This window comes from Scyliorhinus torazame, chromosome 6, assembly GCF_047496885.1.
Source record: "Scyliorhinus torazame isolate Kashiwa2021f chromosome 6, sScyTor2.1, whole genome shotgun sequence".
Classification (NCBI taxonomy): domain Eukaryota; kingdom Metazoa; phylum Chordata; class Chondrichthyes; order Carcharhiniformes; family Scyliorhinidae; genus Scyliorhinus; species Scyliorhinus torazame.
The window spans coordinates 181,378,251-181,395,471 of record NC_092712.1 but is presented as its reverse complement, the minus strand read 5'-3'; the positions used below and the strand labels follow the sequence as shown (position 1 = coordinate 181,395,471).

At 48.1% G+C, this 17,221-nt stretch overlaps 1 protein-coding gene across 3 annotated transcripts in view; it reads left to right on the top strand.

Moving 5' to 3' along the window:
- The window catches only part of dgkb (diacylglycerol kinase, beta), a 1,346,936-nt gene that overhangs the window by 1,123,911 nt on the left and 205,804 nt on the right, over nt 1-17,221 (top strand). For all 3 annotated transcript variants that reach the window (XM_072509150.1, XM_072509148.1, XM_072509149.1), the window contains one exon: nt 14,101-14,296. In XM_072509150.1, coding sequence (XP_072365251.1) covers nt 14,101-14,296 — 196 coding nt within the window. The remainder of the gene's footprint in view (nt 1-14,100; nt 14,297-17,221) is intronic.

Here is a 17,221-nt window from a genome sequence, read left to right as displayed (position 1 = left end):
ACATTCTATAAACTCCTCCTCAAGGCTGCCTTGACCGACCTGGTTAAACCAATCGACATGTAGATTAAAATCCCCCATGATAACTGTTGTACCATTTCTACATGCATCCGTTATTTCTTTGTTTATTGCCTGCCCCACCATAATGTTACTATTTGGTGGCCTATAGACTACTCCTATCAGTGACTTTTCGCCTTACTATTCCTGATTTCCACCCAAATGGATTCAACCTTCTCCTCCATAGCACCGATGTCATCCCTTTCTATTGCCTGGATGTCATCCTTAAATAACAGAGCTACACCACCTCCCTTAACATCCACTCTGTCCTTCCAAATAGTTTGATACCCTTGGATATTTAACTCCCAGTTGTGACCATCCTTTAACCATGTTTCAGTAATGGCCACTAAATCATAGTCATTCACGATGATTTGCGCCATCAACTCATTTACCTTATTCCGAATACTACGAGCATTCAGGTAAAGTACACTTATGTTGTCCTTTTTACCTCTGTTTTGAATCTTAACACCTCGATCAGTAACCTCTCCTAAGTTATACTTCCTCTTAACTTTTCTCCTAATTTTCCTTGTCGTTGAACCCATATCTTCATGTAACAACCTGCCGCGTGGCTTACCATTAATGTTTTTACTTCCCATTTTATTCCTTTTAGTATTACTGGTCCTATTCACTGAGCTCCCCTCAGTCACTGTACCTTGTACTGTCGTCCTTTTAAAATTTTTGACTATGGCTTCTCTGCCTTACACTTTCCCCCTTACTGCCTTTTGTTTCTGTCCCTGTTTTACTACCTTCTAACTTCCTGCATCGGTTCAAATCCCCCTGCCACATTAGTTTAAACCCTCCCCAACAGCTCTAACAAACACCGCCCCCCCCCCAGGACATCGGTTCCAGTCCTGCCCAGGTGCAGACCGCCCGGTTTGTACTGGTCCCACCTCCCCCAGAACCGGTTCCAATGCCCCAGGAATTTGAATCCCTCCCTATTGCACCATCCCCCGAGCCACGCATTCATCTTATCTATCCTGACATTCCTACTCTGACTAGCTCGTGGCACTAGTAGCAATCCTGCGATTACTACCTTTGAGGTCCTACTTTTTAGTTTAACTCCTAATTCCCTGAATTCAGCTTGTAGGACCTCGTCCCGTTTTTTACCGATATCGTTGGTGCCTATGTGCACCACGACAGCTGGCTGTTCACCCTCCCCACCCCACCCAGAATGTCCTGCAGCCGCTCCGAGACATCCTTGACCCTTGCACCAGGGAGGCAACATACCATCCTGGAGTCTCGATTGCGTCCGCAGAACCGCCTGTCTATTCCCCTTACGATTGAGTCCCCTATCACTATAGCCCTGCCATTCTTCTTCCTGCCCAGCTGCGCAGCAGAGCCAGCCACGGTGCCATGAACCTGGCTGCTGCTGCCTTCCCCTGGTGAGCCATCTCCCTCAACAGTATCTAAAGCGGTATATCTGTTTTGCAGGGAGATGACCGCAGGAGACACCTGCACTGCCTTCCTACTCTTACTGTGTCTTTTGGTCACCCATTTTCTATCTCCCTCAGTAACTTTCACCTGTGGTGTGACCAACTCGCTAAACGTGCTATCCTCAGCATCGCGGATGCTCCAAAGTGAGTCCATCCGCATCTCAAGAGCCGTCAAGCAGCCTAACAGGAGCTGCCAACTGGACACACTTCTTGCATGTGAAGGAGCCAGGGACAGTGGACGTGTCCCTGAGCTCCCACATCGCACACGAGGAGCATGACACGGGTCTGGGATCTCCTGCCATGTCTTAAACCTTAAGTAAACTTATACAACTACAATTCCAATAAACGAAAGATAAAATAAACAAATTAGACACTGAAAAGAAAAACTACTTACCAGTCACTTACCAGGGATAAAAAGCACTTCCTCCCCACCCAGCTTCGAAGTCCCACCTAGATTCAAATTCCCAAACTCACTCTGTGCTGTCTCACTCTGGCTGTGTCTTCTCTGGCTCACTGGGAGAACTCACTGGGAGTGAGTTACAAGTTGCTCTTTTTAAATTGGCGTGAGTTGACAACCCCCCCCCCCCCCCACCGCCCACTGGCTTTTAATTCAAAGTAGATTAAAGTGACTGACACTTAACTGCCAACCAGTTATGTGAGTGGGTGGGGCAGCCCTTGTTAACCTACACTGCACATTTCTAGATTAATTTAAATTAATTTAAACTCCTGAAATTTAAAAGGAACTGTCATACCGATTGGATTGGATCCAATTCCCACCTAGATTCAAATTCCAAAACTCACTCTTTGCTGTCTCACTCTGGCTGTGTCTTCTCTGGCTCACTGGGAGAACTCATTTACTCCTTGTATTACTTTGTTTTTACTACCCATCTCCCTTACACCCTTCATATTTCTGAGTTCAGAGGTTCAGGCCGTCTGGAGGCTTTTTAACCTTTAAATATGTTCGCACGATTGACAGAAGAGTGGTAGGCTCTGTCGCTGCAGGTAAACTCTGTTGATTTGGATGTTGTTCTGGCATCTGAGTAGCCTCCTTAATAACCCTCCACTGTACTGTGAGAACGGGCAGACTAGGGACGAGGAGGAGGCTTGTCTTGTTTTTCCTGACTGTACCCTCTGGGATGCTAGCCAGGTAGGACTGATATTGATTGTTGCCCTTCCTGATAACTTCACTCTCTCTCTCGCTCTCTCTCTCTCGATCTTTAATCCAGATATCGTCATCCTTTTGTGTTGTGTTCTAGGTGGAAGCTTGTAGGTTAGCAATACTGTGGGAAAGTCCTCATTCTTTTTTGGAAGGGACTTTAGAGTACAGACCCCTCTTTCGGCCTTCGCATTTTGATGTGGGTATCCATTGGGGAGCTGGTACAATGATGGAAGCTGGATGTGGTGGCGTAGTGTGTGAAGTACTCATTTGAAAACTGTGGGCCGTTATCAGGCACAATCATGTTGAGGATGTCATGACTCATGAACATATCTTTCAGTTCATTAAGTAGTAGACATATATAGTTGCTTCACATCAACCCATCTGGAAAAGTAGTCCTCTACTAAAAGGAATAATTTGTTGTTGAGGTCAAATTGGTTGATGATCAGCTTCTCCCAAGGTCTGGAACTGTGTGGGGCTAAGGGGCTCCCTTTGGCCCTGCCCATGCAGCACACATATTTGACAATTTTCTATGGTGTCCACAATCTCCCTGGAAATACCTGGCCATCAGACCGAGGATTTGGGCCCATGCCCTGCACTGGTGATGTCCAGGCGGCACTAGTGTATTTTTTGAAGGATCGCTGGTCTTAGGGAATCTGGGATGACCAGCCACTCATGAAGACCAGGAAATCATCCATGACTGTAAGGTGTTTTTTTGTTCAAATCAAGCTTTCATGGTACAATGCTTGGTCTCTGTTGTGGCCAGCCTTGTTGGCAGTAACGGTGGATGTAGGCATGCTCCTCATCATGCATTTGTTCCTGGTGAATCGGTTGGAGTTTTCTTGTGGTCGCTAGCAAGTGCCTTTGTGTCAATTTTGAGTACACTTCCAGTTCTTCGATGAGATTGATGTCCTGTTTTGTCAAGGCCTACTGTGGAAGGTATGTCTGATATTATTTTTATGTTGGATGTATATTGTCCCATAGGTGAACGCAATGAGGTGTAGGTAGAACCTCTAGATTCTGGGAGGCATCGTTTTCATCCAGTATTGAAAGTAGTGGCTTATAGCCATTTCTGATTGTGATCTTGAGGTCAATGATATTGCCTGAAAACTTTTTACATACCGCATGACTGAGGGCTCCCTTTTCTGTAATAGCATATCTTGTCTTTGTGTCCGACGAGACCCTGGAAGTGTCATAAACAGGTTACTGATTCCCATCCAGTTGTTCCTTGACTGGGTCCTAGTGGGCCAGAATGTCAATGAAGTGCTGCATCGCCTTGGTGCGAGTGAATGGTTCCTCTTGATGTGAGCCACAGCAGCATGCCAGGTCTTTTTTAAGGAGATGCCTCAAAGGTTCTGTGACCTGTGCCAAATTTGGGTAAAGTTTTGCCAAATGGTCACCATCTCAAAATATGCTGAAGGTCTAGATTTGAAGATGGGGTTGGGAACTCGCTAATAGCTTTAGTTTTCGGTCATTCGACCATGGTGCTTTTATTGCTGGTGATGTGGCCCAAGAACTGAATTGACATTTTGGAGAACTCATTGCTAATTCAGAGTCAGACTGCCGTGATTTTTATAATCATAGAATCGCTACAGTGCAGAATGAAGCCATTCGGCTCATCGAGTCTGCACTGACCCTCTGAAAGAGCACTCTACCTTGGCCCCCACGTTGTCCCATCCCCGCAACCTAGTAACCGAACCTACACATCTTTGGACACTATGGGGAAATTTAGCATGGCCAATCCACCTAACCTGCACATCTATGGACAGTGGGAGGAAACTGGAGCACCCGGAGGAAACCCTGCAGACACGGGGAGAACTCCACACAGACAGTGACCCAGCCGGGAATCGAATCTGGGACTCTGGAGCTGTGAAGCGACAGTGCTAACCACTATGCTATCGTGCTGCCCCTGTATACAGTGATCTGTGAGATTGGCATTCTTGGATGCTGTTCCTGGTTTCTTTTGGAATGTTGTCCTGGATGCAATATGGTGGTTGAGGAACTGGAATGAATCTGATTTGTCCTCGGTTATGTGTCACCGTTGAATCTTTCTGGGTAATGACTACTGAACAAGTCCTTGTCACCTTGGATGGTTGCCACATATTTGTGATCGTGGTTGCAAACTTTGTGTCCCAACTGTGGCTTTATTGAAGCATATCAGGTCAACACAAATACGAATGGACCCATGCCATTTTGGGACTGAGGCCATCCTGGAACACCATGCAGTTTGTTTTGTGACTGGGGAGATGACTCCCATGTTTCTCACCTCATCCAACTGGGGTTGTGCCATCTTGTTGGCTGGGATGGGGTTGGGCGTTCAAAATAATAATCATTTTTATTAGTCCTGGGTTGGTGGAGAATCTTTGGTGGCCTGAAGAAGCAATCTAGTTTAACATCCTCCCTCAGTATGATGTTGTATGCAGTTTTCAGTCACAGCAGTCATATGAAAAGCTTTAAGAACTGACTTTTATACTTGAAGCCAAGACTTTGTTGCTACACCTGGTCAGTTTTTTGCAGAATATTAATGTTCAGCACAGGCTTTGCAGCTTACTATTGAACAATCCTGGTGAAACATGAATAGAACAGCTCAGATTATTTTATGCTTGTACCTCACTGTCACATGCGGGCGCCTTTCACCAGGAGCCTTATGCCTCCTACTCTTGACAGGTGTGTCGTGGGTGGCTTCAGCCATTGGGTCACAGCCATGGTTCGTTATCCAACAGGACCATTACACTGGCACCTGTGTCCAAGTTAAGCTTTGTGAGATGGCCATTAACCAAAATGTCCAAATTGAAAATCCAAGGGGCGGTATTCTCCGTTTTGGAGACGAAGGGCTAGATTTTCCAATTTTGAGACTATGTCCGGAACATGTGTCTAGTATTACGACCAAAAAGTCGGCACTGCCCCCGCATCGATGCTCCGCCTGGTGGGGGGCTGGCTGCCACGCCACGTAAACCCCGGTGTTCCCCACAGAAACTGCCGAAGAATTGCCGGGTCTGTGGCCGCGTTCGTGCACAGTGGCGACCTCTGCGGGCGCGCTGTACAACATGGTGCCGGCCGCGCGCGGACCCGACCTGCCAGATAGTGCACCCCCTGTAACCCCCCTCGCCACTCCCAGACCACCCCGCACCAGTCACCCCAGCCCCTGCCGAAGCCCCCCCCTGGCCAGCGGAATGGCTCCCCCCCCTCCCCACCAACTGTGGCGGCGCTGGACACAGTCCGCAGCTGCCATGCGAGGTTGACAAAACCTCAGACCACAGGTGATCCACGCCATCGGGAAGTCGATCCATTGGGGGCGGAGTATTGGGGAGAGCCTTCAGGTGACGTACTGCAGCCGCCCCAAAGGCGTGCTGCGTACTCATCTATGATGCTGTTTTGGAGGGGGCGGAGCATCCAAAAACAGGCGCCGCCCCCGATTTCGGCATCAAAAGGGATTCTCTGCCAAATCGCCGAATGCGATTTCGGAGTTGGCACTCAGAGAATCCCGCCCTAAGTGTTGACTGCGGGGCAGGATACGTGGACTTTCACGACAGCAAAACTGGCACTGAACGTGGACCGATTCAGCAACTGTTGAGGGGTCCCACTTGGAACACAATCAATTCCAATGAAAGACGGTACGGGATTTGCCGGTTCTGTGATTTACATTCGGGAATCTGACAATCTGCAGCCGCATATTCATGCTTCACTCCCCACACACACTGATCCCAGCCAACAAGATGGCACTGGTTGTGCTGGAGCGCACCTATCAAGCTGATGGGTTGACTGGGGCCAGAGGGCTCCTAAGGGGGTGCCCTGGGGGACACCTATACGACCTGTGACCCTAAGTTCACAGTGGGCAGTCCGCGACATGCGCAGCTGCATGGATGCCTTGCTGGCTGTGACAATGGTATTCCGTACCCATCCAACTCGACCTCACAGCCCTCCTTCTGGCCACCCTCCCCCTCCCCACCCCTATTCCCACTCCCACTGGCTCTGGCAGAATCCCCCCCGGCCAACGGCACAACTGTCAGCAAACAATAGTCATGTTGGACTCTTTCCGTACCCCGCCTCTCTCCCTCAGCAGCCATCACTCCGGTTTCACGATTTCTAAAAGCATAAGTGAACCGCACTTTCGGGAACTCGCCGCATTGGCTGCAGAGCATCACAGAGGCCCTGGAAAATACCGGCTCAGGCCTGCTAATTATATGCAAACAGTGTTTACTGTACATGCGTTATGGACCACATTGACGCCGCCTTTGAGGTGACGGAGTAATGTGATTTGCCGTCAAATCGGCACTCGCCATGATTTTGGCATTGGAACCTATTCTCCGCCCAATCGCATTTCCCGATTTCGCTATCAGCCAATGGAGAATCCACCCAAAATCTTTGACCTCATCCAAAAAGCATGGCTATGTGTCCTCTTAGTGTGCAGTCTTGACTTCATGAATCCTCTTTGGGTCTTCACTCCTCTTAGGTGTTTTGATCTTGCACAATTTGTCAAAGTGTCCAATTCTATTACATTGAAAGCATCAGACTGAAATTGCAGGATATTGTTCTTGCCTCTGGGGCGTTTTGCTCCACGGCACTGCTATGGTCACTCTACTGGTTTGTCACATGCTCCCCCTTACCTGGAGTGTCTCCATTTCTGTGCTGTTAAGCTAACTGGACTATTGTGGTAGGGAGCTGGAGGCAATGTGGGTGAGGATGGAGGCAGGCTCTTGTCAGGGGTCTGAGTTGCAGGTGCTGGCAACGGACCACTCCTGTTTGCCCCAGGGAAATACTTGGGGCGTCCGGTGATAGTAGCCACGCTGTAGATATGGAGGTTTCGGGGGTGGGAGGAGAGGGGGGGGTGATTGACATGAAGGTCCTATTTCTGGAAGAGCGGTTTGCGAACTTGGAGGAGTTGGGGGAGAAGTTTGGGATTCAGCGGGAGAGGTCTTTAGGTATATGCAGGTGCTGGACTTTGCAAGGAAGGTTTTCCTGATGTTTCCGGTGACACTTCCCTCCTCATTGTTGGAGGAGGTGCTGTCAGTGATGGAGTTGGAAGGGGGGATCATCTCGGCGATTTATGGAAGGATTTTGGAGGAGGATATTGAGTTGCTGGAGGGGCTTAAGGCCAAGTGGGAGGAGAAGCTGGGGGTGGCATTGAAGGAGGGGTTGTGGTGTAAGGTGTTGCGGGGGTTGAATGCCTCAACCTCGTGTGCGAGGCTGTGATTAACACAGTTAAAGGTGGTGCATAGGACTCATCTGATGAGGTCGAGGATGAGCTGGTTGTTTGAGGGGGTGTAGGACGCTTGCGAGCAGTGTGGAAGAGGTCCAGCCAACCATGTACATTTGGTGCGCGATCCAACAGCCATGCTGCACCGGAAAAGCAACTCGCTGCGGCGCAGTATGGCTGTTGAAAGCCGGGACACCCGGTTCACAACGCCTCGCGAGATTCAATGCAATCTCGCAAGATGTTGCAATGTGAATCCCGCCAAAATGGAGAGCCGCACTCTCATATGCAGATTCCCGGGGTACCTGAGGCTTTGGGATTCAACCCCATCGCCCCAGAGACCTCCGGCGAGTGTTGTTTGGCACTGGTCCCCACAAATAGGGCCAGATGAAACGGCACTCATGGGAGTCTCCAAGGGGATGAGAGGACGCAGTTGTATGTCCTTTGGGCAGGGTAGTGCCCTAGCACTGCTCGTGCCACCTCGGTACCCTTGAATGCCAGTGTGGCACCTTGGCAGTACCACTTGGATGCCAGCATGGCACTGCCAAGGTGCCCAGGTGGTACTGCCAGCATGCACTGCCAGGTTGGCACTGCCAAGGTGCCAAGCTGTCAATATTGGGCATGCGCAATCGGGCTGGTGTTGTCCAGTGTGGGTGTTGGAGGAGATGCGGGGGGGCCGGGGACCCTCCCATATTGCGTTTGGGCTGGGGGGAGGTTGAGGATTGTTTTGGACGCCTCGGAGATGGCGTCCTGATCTCGTGCTACAGTGGGAAGTTCTGGCAAGCGGAGCACCCCACTGGACAAAATAGAACTATGTTTGACCTCGGCTGCATGTTCCACATTCAGGCCCCTTATTCAATTCAAGTCACTCACTCGGGGACTTGGTTCCCTTTTGGGAAAATCGTGTCCATGTTCTTGTCCTGCCTGAAGTTGGAGAAATTTTGGGGTTCGTTTTTCAGCATAATGTCAGACTTGCCAAAACTACAGATGGGAGTGGGGGGAGATGTTTTAGTCATTACCTAAGCCTCTTCGCCCAGGGGACCTGATGGAGTTCATGGGCGTTTGGCGATCGGCCGGAGAATCCCCGTTTGCGCCGAAATCAGGGACGGCGCCACTTTTGCAATGCTCCGCCCCCTCCAAAACGATGTACTCGCCGGCACCATGTCGCACGGCATGGTCATATCCGCAGGTAAAGCCGGGGGCTTTACGCTGCATGCTTGCTAGCCCCCCTACCAGTCAGAGGATCGGTGCAGCTTTTGCGCCGTTTTTTCTGGCGTAAAATGCCACTGTTCCCATGCTGGCGGCAGCACTTAGTCTGCAAATCGGAGAATCCAGCCCCATGTATTTGAAGAAGGCTAAGTTTACCTTGAGGGGGGCGATTGAAAGGTTCCACAAAAGATAGGGTCTGTTTATTCTTAATTTTAAAGAGTTGATTACCGTAAGCTGCAAAGAGGAGGGGAGAATTTGGGGGGTAGGGATGGGGCGCTATTCTTTGAGTTATTGAGGTGTTTGCTGGAAGAGTGTGTTTGGGGTGGGGTGGGGGGGGGTCCTGTATTGTTGTTTTGCATTATTTTGTTTATGTATAAAATGTTAAAATGTTGAAAAATAAATTGAAATATTTAAAACAAAAACAACTGGATGTGGGGTTTCCCTTGTATCACAGTTTACTTTCTCTTTGTAAAATGGACCTGTGCTACACATGGATGTCAGACTGTCCCAACAACCTAGGTTGAATGGGCAAAGTTGTGGCAGATAGAATTCAGTATAAGCACGGTGTGAAGTTATTCATTTTGGACAAACAAAATGGAAAGAGGCAAGGTGAAGTGGATGTCCAAAGAGACTTGGGGTTTCAAGTGCATTAATCCTTAAATGCCAGGAACAAATACAGAAAATAATCAAAAAGGCTGATGGAATGCTGGCATTTATGTCTAGAGGATTGGAGTATAAGGACATAGAAGTGCACAGTAGCATAATGAGTTAGAACTGTTGCTTCACAGTGCAAGGGACCCGGGTTCGATTCCCGACGTGGGTCACTGTCTGTGCAGAGTCTGCACATTCTCCCCATATCTGTGAGGGCTTCCTCCAGGTGTTCCGGTTTCCTCCCACAAGTCCCGAAAGACGTCCTTGTTAGGTGAATTTAAATTTTCCCTCAGTGTACCCAAACAGGTGCCGGACTGTGTCGACTTGGGGATTTTAACAGTAACTTCATTACAGTGTTAATGTAAGCCTACTTGATACCTGGGGTTAGGTTGTGAGGAGAGATTGCACAAATTAGGCCTGTTTTCAATGGAATCTAGAAGGCTAAGGGGTGATCTGAACGAAGTAATAAGATACTAACTGGGAAAGACAGGGTAGATAAAGATAAATTATTTCCACTGGGTGAAGATTCTAAAACCAAGGGGCATAGTATACAAATTAGGGCGAGGTCATTCAGGAGAGATGTTAGGAAGAACTTTACTCAAAGGGTGGCAGAGGTTTGGAACTGTCTCCCAAACAGGCGTTGAAGCTAGATCAGTTGTTAATTTTAAATCTGTGGTGGATAGATTTTTGGAAAGCACAGATATTAACAGATATGGGCCAAAGGCAGGTATGTAGAGAGTTAGGCCACAGATCTGCCATGAAATCATTAAATAGCAGGACAGGCTCGAGGGGCAAATGGCTTTCATGTATACAAATAAAATGATTGTACAAGTAGGCCATTTGCCCATCGAGCCTGTCCTGCTATTTAATGATTTCATGGCAGATCTGTTGCCTAACTCCACATACCTGTTCTTATGTAACCTGGATAGCTTTCTCGGGGGTTAGATCTTCTTTTCTTGACAGCATATCTGAAAACCTGTTGTTTGCTATTCCTACAACTATTCTATCCCTGAAAAGGTCAGATTTGAGGTCTCTGCATTTGCTCCCTTCTGCCACCTTGTACAGATCATTAATGAAGGAATCAACAGGTTCTTCTGGCTGTTGAGGATTTTGTAACTTCTTAGGTTAAAATGATTTTAGTACTTCAAATTTAGCAGACAATTTAAAATAAAAGCAAATTACTGTGGATGTTGGAATCTGAAACCAAAGAGAAAATGCTGGAAAATCTCAGCAGGTCTGGCAGCATCTGTAGGGAGAAGAAAGAGCTAACGTTTCAACTCAAAACGTTAGCTCTTTCTCTCCCAACAGATGCTGCCAGACCTGCTGAGATTTTCCAGCATTTTCTCTTTCGTTAGCAGACAATCTGTTGATTCCTTGTTGACTAATAATGTTGTCCGCTATTGGGCCTACTGAGCAAAGCAGCGTGTTAACTTGTGGAACTTCTCTCTTTTTATCCAGACCTGAAGCAATCATGTATCTAAGCAATCTTTTTCTACAAAGTCCCCAACTATGTGACTGATCTGGGCTTTGGATAAGTCTAAATATATTTGGAAGAGTAAATTTCTGATCCATGGTTAAAAAATGTTAAAGTTTAAGTTGAATTTCAAGAAGTTGCAGAAATTCAAGATGGCACCACCGTGCATTTGACGACAAAGGGTTTACCCGTGGTTGCTTGTTTCTCGGGCTCCTGCTGCAGTGGTGCTCTCTCACAATCTTGAAAAAAATGTAAACAATGGGTGCTTGGATGAACTAGCTGCATAGTTCTCCATTTCAACACTGTGCTTCAGAGTCAAGAAAAAGTCAAATCTAGTCTTTTATCGTCTTTAAAGTTGATTCTTTAGTTGTGATTCTTTAGTTCCTACATTTTGGAAGATTCTCCTCTTCTCCTCCCATTGTTTCCTTTTATGAACAAAGACAAATAAATATAGGGCTGGGGCATGATTGAGTGGCCTTGTCGCACCCGACCTGGTGTTGGGACGAGGCCGTTGAATTTTGTGAGAGGCCTCACGTGAGATTTGCGACGCTCAAAATGCCTTGCAAAATTTAACGAGATCTCCCGACACGTTACGACCAGTCGTAATGGCACCTGCGGTCTTTCCCAAGTCATTAGAGACATCTGGGTGGTCGGGGACAGGGCAGGGTGGACCTCTGGCACCCTGTCTGGCATCTTACCGCTTCCAGCCTGGCAGGGGCACTGCCAGAGTGACTGGCTGGTAGTGCCAAGGTCCCAGGGTGCCAGGTTGACACTGCCAGGGATCGGGCCCGGGGGGCTTACCTGGTGGAGGAGGGGTGAGTCGGTGTTCCCTGGGGGCCTCCCCGTGGTTGGGGGAGAAAGGGGGTTCGAAATCAGGGTGGTGAAGGGGGGGGGGGAGGAGATCGGGACAGGCAGACAAAATGGCATCCTGATCTGCGAGGAGCTTTTCCTTATTGGCTCGCCAGCAGGAAATGACTCAAGTGGGGCCTCAGCTGGGAGAAATGACCTGTGGCCGAAAACAGCGGCAAAGTGTCATTGAATAGTGAGCCGCCGATAAACACCCCGCTAATGTGCCCAAAACCAGACATAGATTTTTTCCGGTTGAATTGCGCCCTGGATTCTCCGGTCCCCCAGCCGCGTGTTTCTAAGCGGTGCGGTAGGATTCTCTCTTTGCCGACTGTCAAAGAAATTTCCATTGAAGCCACCCTATAAAGCCGGGAAACAAGGGCGCAGGGGCGCTCTGCCAATAGGAAAATTGAATCCCGATGGCCGGAGAATTCCAGCCATAATATTGGCTTTTTCATATTATTTTGTCTTTAGAATGTTAAGGATTATGCTTCCTTGCCTCATAATTCTAAATACAGAGAAACATGCTTTTTATTCCTGTTCATAACTTGTACATTTATCTTTTACATAGGGTGGCACAGTAGCACAGTGGTTAGCACTGCTGCCTCACAGCGCAAGTGACCCAGGTTCAAATCCCACCTTAGGTGACAGTGTGGAGTTTGCACGTTCTCCCCGTGCCTGCGTGGGTTTCCTCCGGTTTCCCCTCACAGTCCAAAGATGTACAAGTTAGGTGGGTAGGCCATGCTAAATTGCCCCTTTGTGTCCAAAGGTGCAGTTACGGGGATAGGGTGGGGGAGTGGGTCTCGGTAGGGTGCTCTTTCAGTGGGCCGGTGCAGACTCGATGGGCCAAATGGCCTCCTTCTGCACTGTAGGAATTCTGTGATTCTGTGATCGTGTTAGGATTATAATATAGTACCAGTGGATCCAATCGTGGGTGAGGGCAGGGTGCTATCTATCATGAAATTGTAAGCGTGTACTTTATAAATGAGTTAGCAGTTTTGCTACAGTTCAAGACAGAGGAAGCCTTGCACCTTGATATCTCTCCTGATACTTTTTTTTTTAAATTTAGAGTACCCAATTATTTTTTCCAATTAAGGATCAATTTAGCGTGGCCAATCCACCAATCCTGCACATCTTTTCGGTTGTGGGGGTGAAACCCACGCAGACACGGGGAGAATGTGCAAACTCCACACGGACAGTGACCCAGGGCCGGGATTCGAACCCAGGTCCTCAGCGCCGTAGGCAGCAATGCTAACCACTGAGCCCCCTCTCCTGATACTTAACTGAATTTACAACTTGCTGCTTTGGGAAATGTGGGGATGAAATGGCCATGTGCAGCAGTGTAAAACAGGTGATAGCAAATCACCAGCTGCTTAGGCACACCCATGTTTGACTTGATTTTCAATTTAAATAAATGGGCTGTGGCTCACTTTAATAAAGGTGAGGGGTGCCCGATGAGTAAACAAATGAAGATGTTTATAAGGACAACTATTTACATGGGGCACAGGTATACCTCACCGGATCTTCTCTCTGTATTGGTCAGTTCCTGACTGGCCGACCTTTTATAAAACATGGTTCTATGTAGCTAGCGAGGGAGCTCATACTCCTTGAGCCACACGGGGAAAGCAATAGACCCTGCCCTATGTGTCCCATGCAGGTTGTTACATTCACCATCACCATTTAGCCCCACACCCAAGGACAGTGTCCCCATTGTATTATCCTGTATCCTGACATGATGTTGCACTAGAGTGGTGCATCACCTGCAATATCAACAACAGCCATGGACCAATAAGTTACTTAATTAGGACTGAAGCTCAAATGCAAACAATTGTGTTCTTTAGATTGTATCAGTAATCATTTGCAGACAAAGCTGTCTGGACATGGGATTAACCAGGCCTAAACAAATGAGGCCTGGGAATACATGCAGTGCAGGCTGTATCATTCATCCGCCACCTGTATGGTTATTGACTGGGAGTTCAAATCAAGCCTATCTTGGCAATTTTGTGGTTAAAATTGTAAATAGTATTTTCACTTAATTCAAATATAGTGATTTTTTTTTTCTTATTGTGATTCACCTTTCCAGTGCAATGGAATTCTGCTGGACTTGAGCGATATGCCCTTGGAAGGCATCGCTGTTTTGAATATACCAAGCATACATGGTGGATCAAACCTTTGGGGAGAGAGCAAGAAAAGACGAAGTTATCATCGAGCCAGTAAAAAGGTGCCAGATAAACGGGCAACAGTTATCGATGCCAAAGAGCTGAAATTTTGTTCTCAAGGTAGGAAACTGTCTTGAAGTGGGCTGTTTGACAACATTCATGACCATATTTGGTCGTGATTCCAAAATTAATTTAAAAATTAGGTTATCTGATTTATGAGATTGACGTGTGAAGATATTTTCCAGCTCCGCTATTTTACCTTTTGGGAAGGAGACATTTACATTTCATCAAATCAAATGCATTTTTTTGTGTTTTATATTTATTTTGAAAACAGTCAACAGTTGCAATGAGTACATTCTGAAATGCATTTATGCCAGTGTGATGTGAATTAAAAGATGAGCAAAATGCAGAAATGTTCCTTCAGTACCAAGGCACCTCCATAAATAAAATGTACATAGAGAGGTCAGGCCAGTGTCAAAGGTTTTTGAATTTAATCCAAAAGGAAAAATTTGTTAGAATGCAAATACTTTCTGCCTCTCCGGAGTTTTCAACATATTCATATTGTGATGTTCGTCATCAAACGGTTAAACTTTTAGTTTAGAAGAAGGTACACAATTGTCAGAAGAGTGAAGAACCCTGCGCCTTCCAGTTCTCATCCATGCAATTAGAATGAATTAAGATAAAGTGCAGCTTGCAGTCCTCAGCACTAAGTTGTCAGTATATTTTCTGCTTTATGTGTGGAACCATGACAAAGTTGATTATCCCAACCTGTCCACATAATTTCCTACTTGATACATGTGAGCCTCAAATCTAAAGACAAACCCACTCTTTTTCTCTCTCTCTCTCTTCCTCTCTCACCTCCCCCCAGGCATCAGACATGTAGGGCAGGATTCTCCGACAACCCGCCGGGTCGGAGAATCGCCGGGGGGGGGGGGGGGGGGGGGGGGCGGCGAGAATCCAGCCCCACCGCCGGTTGCCGAATTCTCCGGCGCCGGGGTATTGGCGGGGGCGGGAATCGTGCCGCGCTGGTCGGCGGCCACTGGCAGTGGGCCCCCCCCCCCCGGTGATTCTCCGGCCAGCGATCTGCCGAGCGGCAGCCCGTTTTCGGCCAGTCCCGCCGGCGTAAATTACGCAAGGTTCTTACCGGCGGGACCTGGCTCTGCGGGCGGCCTGCGGAGTCCTCGGGGGGAGGGGGGGGCACGGGGGACCTGGCCCCGAGCGGGGCCCCCACGGTGGCCTGGCCCGCGATCGGGGGCCACCGATCCGCGGGCGGGCCTGAGCCGTGCGGGCACTCTTTCCCTCCGCACCGGCTGCTGTGAACCTTCGCAATGGCCGCCACGGAGAAGAAACCCCCTGCGCATGTGCTGGGATCACGCCAGCGGTTCGACGCATGGCCAGAACACGCTGGTGTTCCCATGCATGCGCCAACCCGTGCCGGCTGGCGGAGGCCCTTCGGCGCCGGTTGACGTGGCACCAAACACTCAGGCTCCGGCCTAGCCCACGAAGGTGCAGAGGATTCCTCACCTTCAGGGTGGCCCGAGGCCGGTATGGCCCGCCCTGCCGGTGAGCGGAGAATCCCGCCCGTAATGATTGATTTGGCAGAGTTTCTATGAAGAAAAAACAACTCGTGGCTCAATTGGTAACATTCTTGCTTCTGATCACAAGGTTCCAGGTTCAAGTACCCACTCTAGGGCCTGATTGTCAGGGTTTCATGCACTGGGCACCCGTCATCCAGAGAGCCCCGCCAACTCTGACAGGCATGCTGCCATTTCACACTTTAATGAGTGTTGATTGGCAGCAGGCGGGACTTCTGTCTGCATTTAGCTCGCTGCCCTCTAGCCCATCCAGGTACAACGCTCCAGTAGCCGGAAGAGATACTGCAGTGCCATGCCAGACACAGAGGGCAATTTCTCCAGTGCTCAGCAGCAGGTTAACCCGCAGAGGTGGTGGCTCACCATGGACTGCCGGCAGGACCCTCTGGTCACGCTGAAGTCTCTAGCAATTTACAATCCTCAACCTGTGCCTCCGGCAGGGGACTTGCAGTGGGGGTTGACTTCGGTGGGACCAGAAGTGGCCACATGAGGGCTTTAATTGGGATATGGATGGCCTTCCTGTCCGAGACTCTGTCCTCCCACCATATATTCATCGTCGGGGCAGGTAGGATCCCAAAGAGAATCCCATCCATGCTATTTTACCTCCCCTGGCAACCCCATGCATCAAAACCTGCCGGTGTGGGAGGTATCTTGAGCAAAAATATCAAAGTTGACATTCTATTTCAGTACTGAAGGAGTGCTGGCTGCACTGTTGGAGCTGTCATCTTTTGAAGGCGATATTAAACCCAGGCCCCAGTTCCTGCTTGGATAGATATAAATGATCCCACGGCACCACTTTAAAGAAGAGCAGGGAAATTATCCCCAGTGTCCTGATCGATATTTATCTTTCAGTCAACACCATAAAACAGATTATCTGGTCATTATCACGTTGCTGTTTGTAGGAGTTTGCTGATCGCATTTAGCTGCCATATTTTGAACGTGAAAAGAGTATCTGTACATCAAAAAGTAATATGTTGCTGTGATACACTTTGCGACATTTAGCAGAAATGAAAAGTGCTATATCTTTTTTCTTTTTTCCTTCATTTATTCCCTTTCCACATGCAAATGGTAATTCATTGTGGAAAGATTATTTGCAAAACTTTCATATCAATGAACTAATGAAATGCGGTTGACGATATTAGCTTTTTAGAAGGACGCGTTGTAGGCCTTTTATCCCATATTTGTATTGTAGTGATTATAATTTCTATCGCCAAGCAAAAGATTGGAAGATGACATATCTGTCATTCCTTTAACACCTTGCCCAATTTTTGCTCTTGGGCTGTCAGTTCGCAATTACCCATTTTACATCCAACAATAAAGTTACCATGATTCCCTATCATTCTCTCCTTCCTTGTTTCTTTTCAGCATTTTACTGGACCAAATCTTGTTATTCTCTCCTCGATTAAATAAACTTCAAAAAGTTCCTTACTGGCTCTCCCGGTTCTGTTTTCAG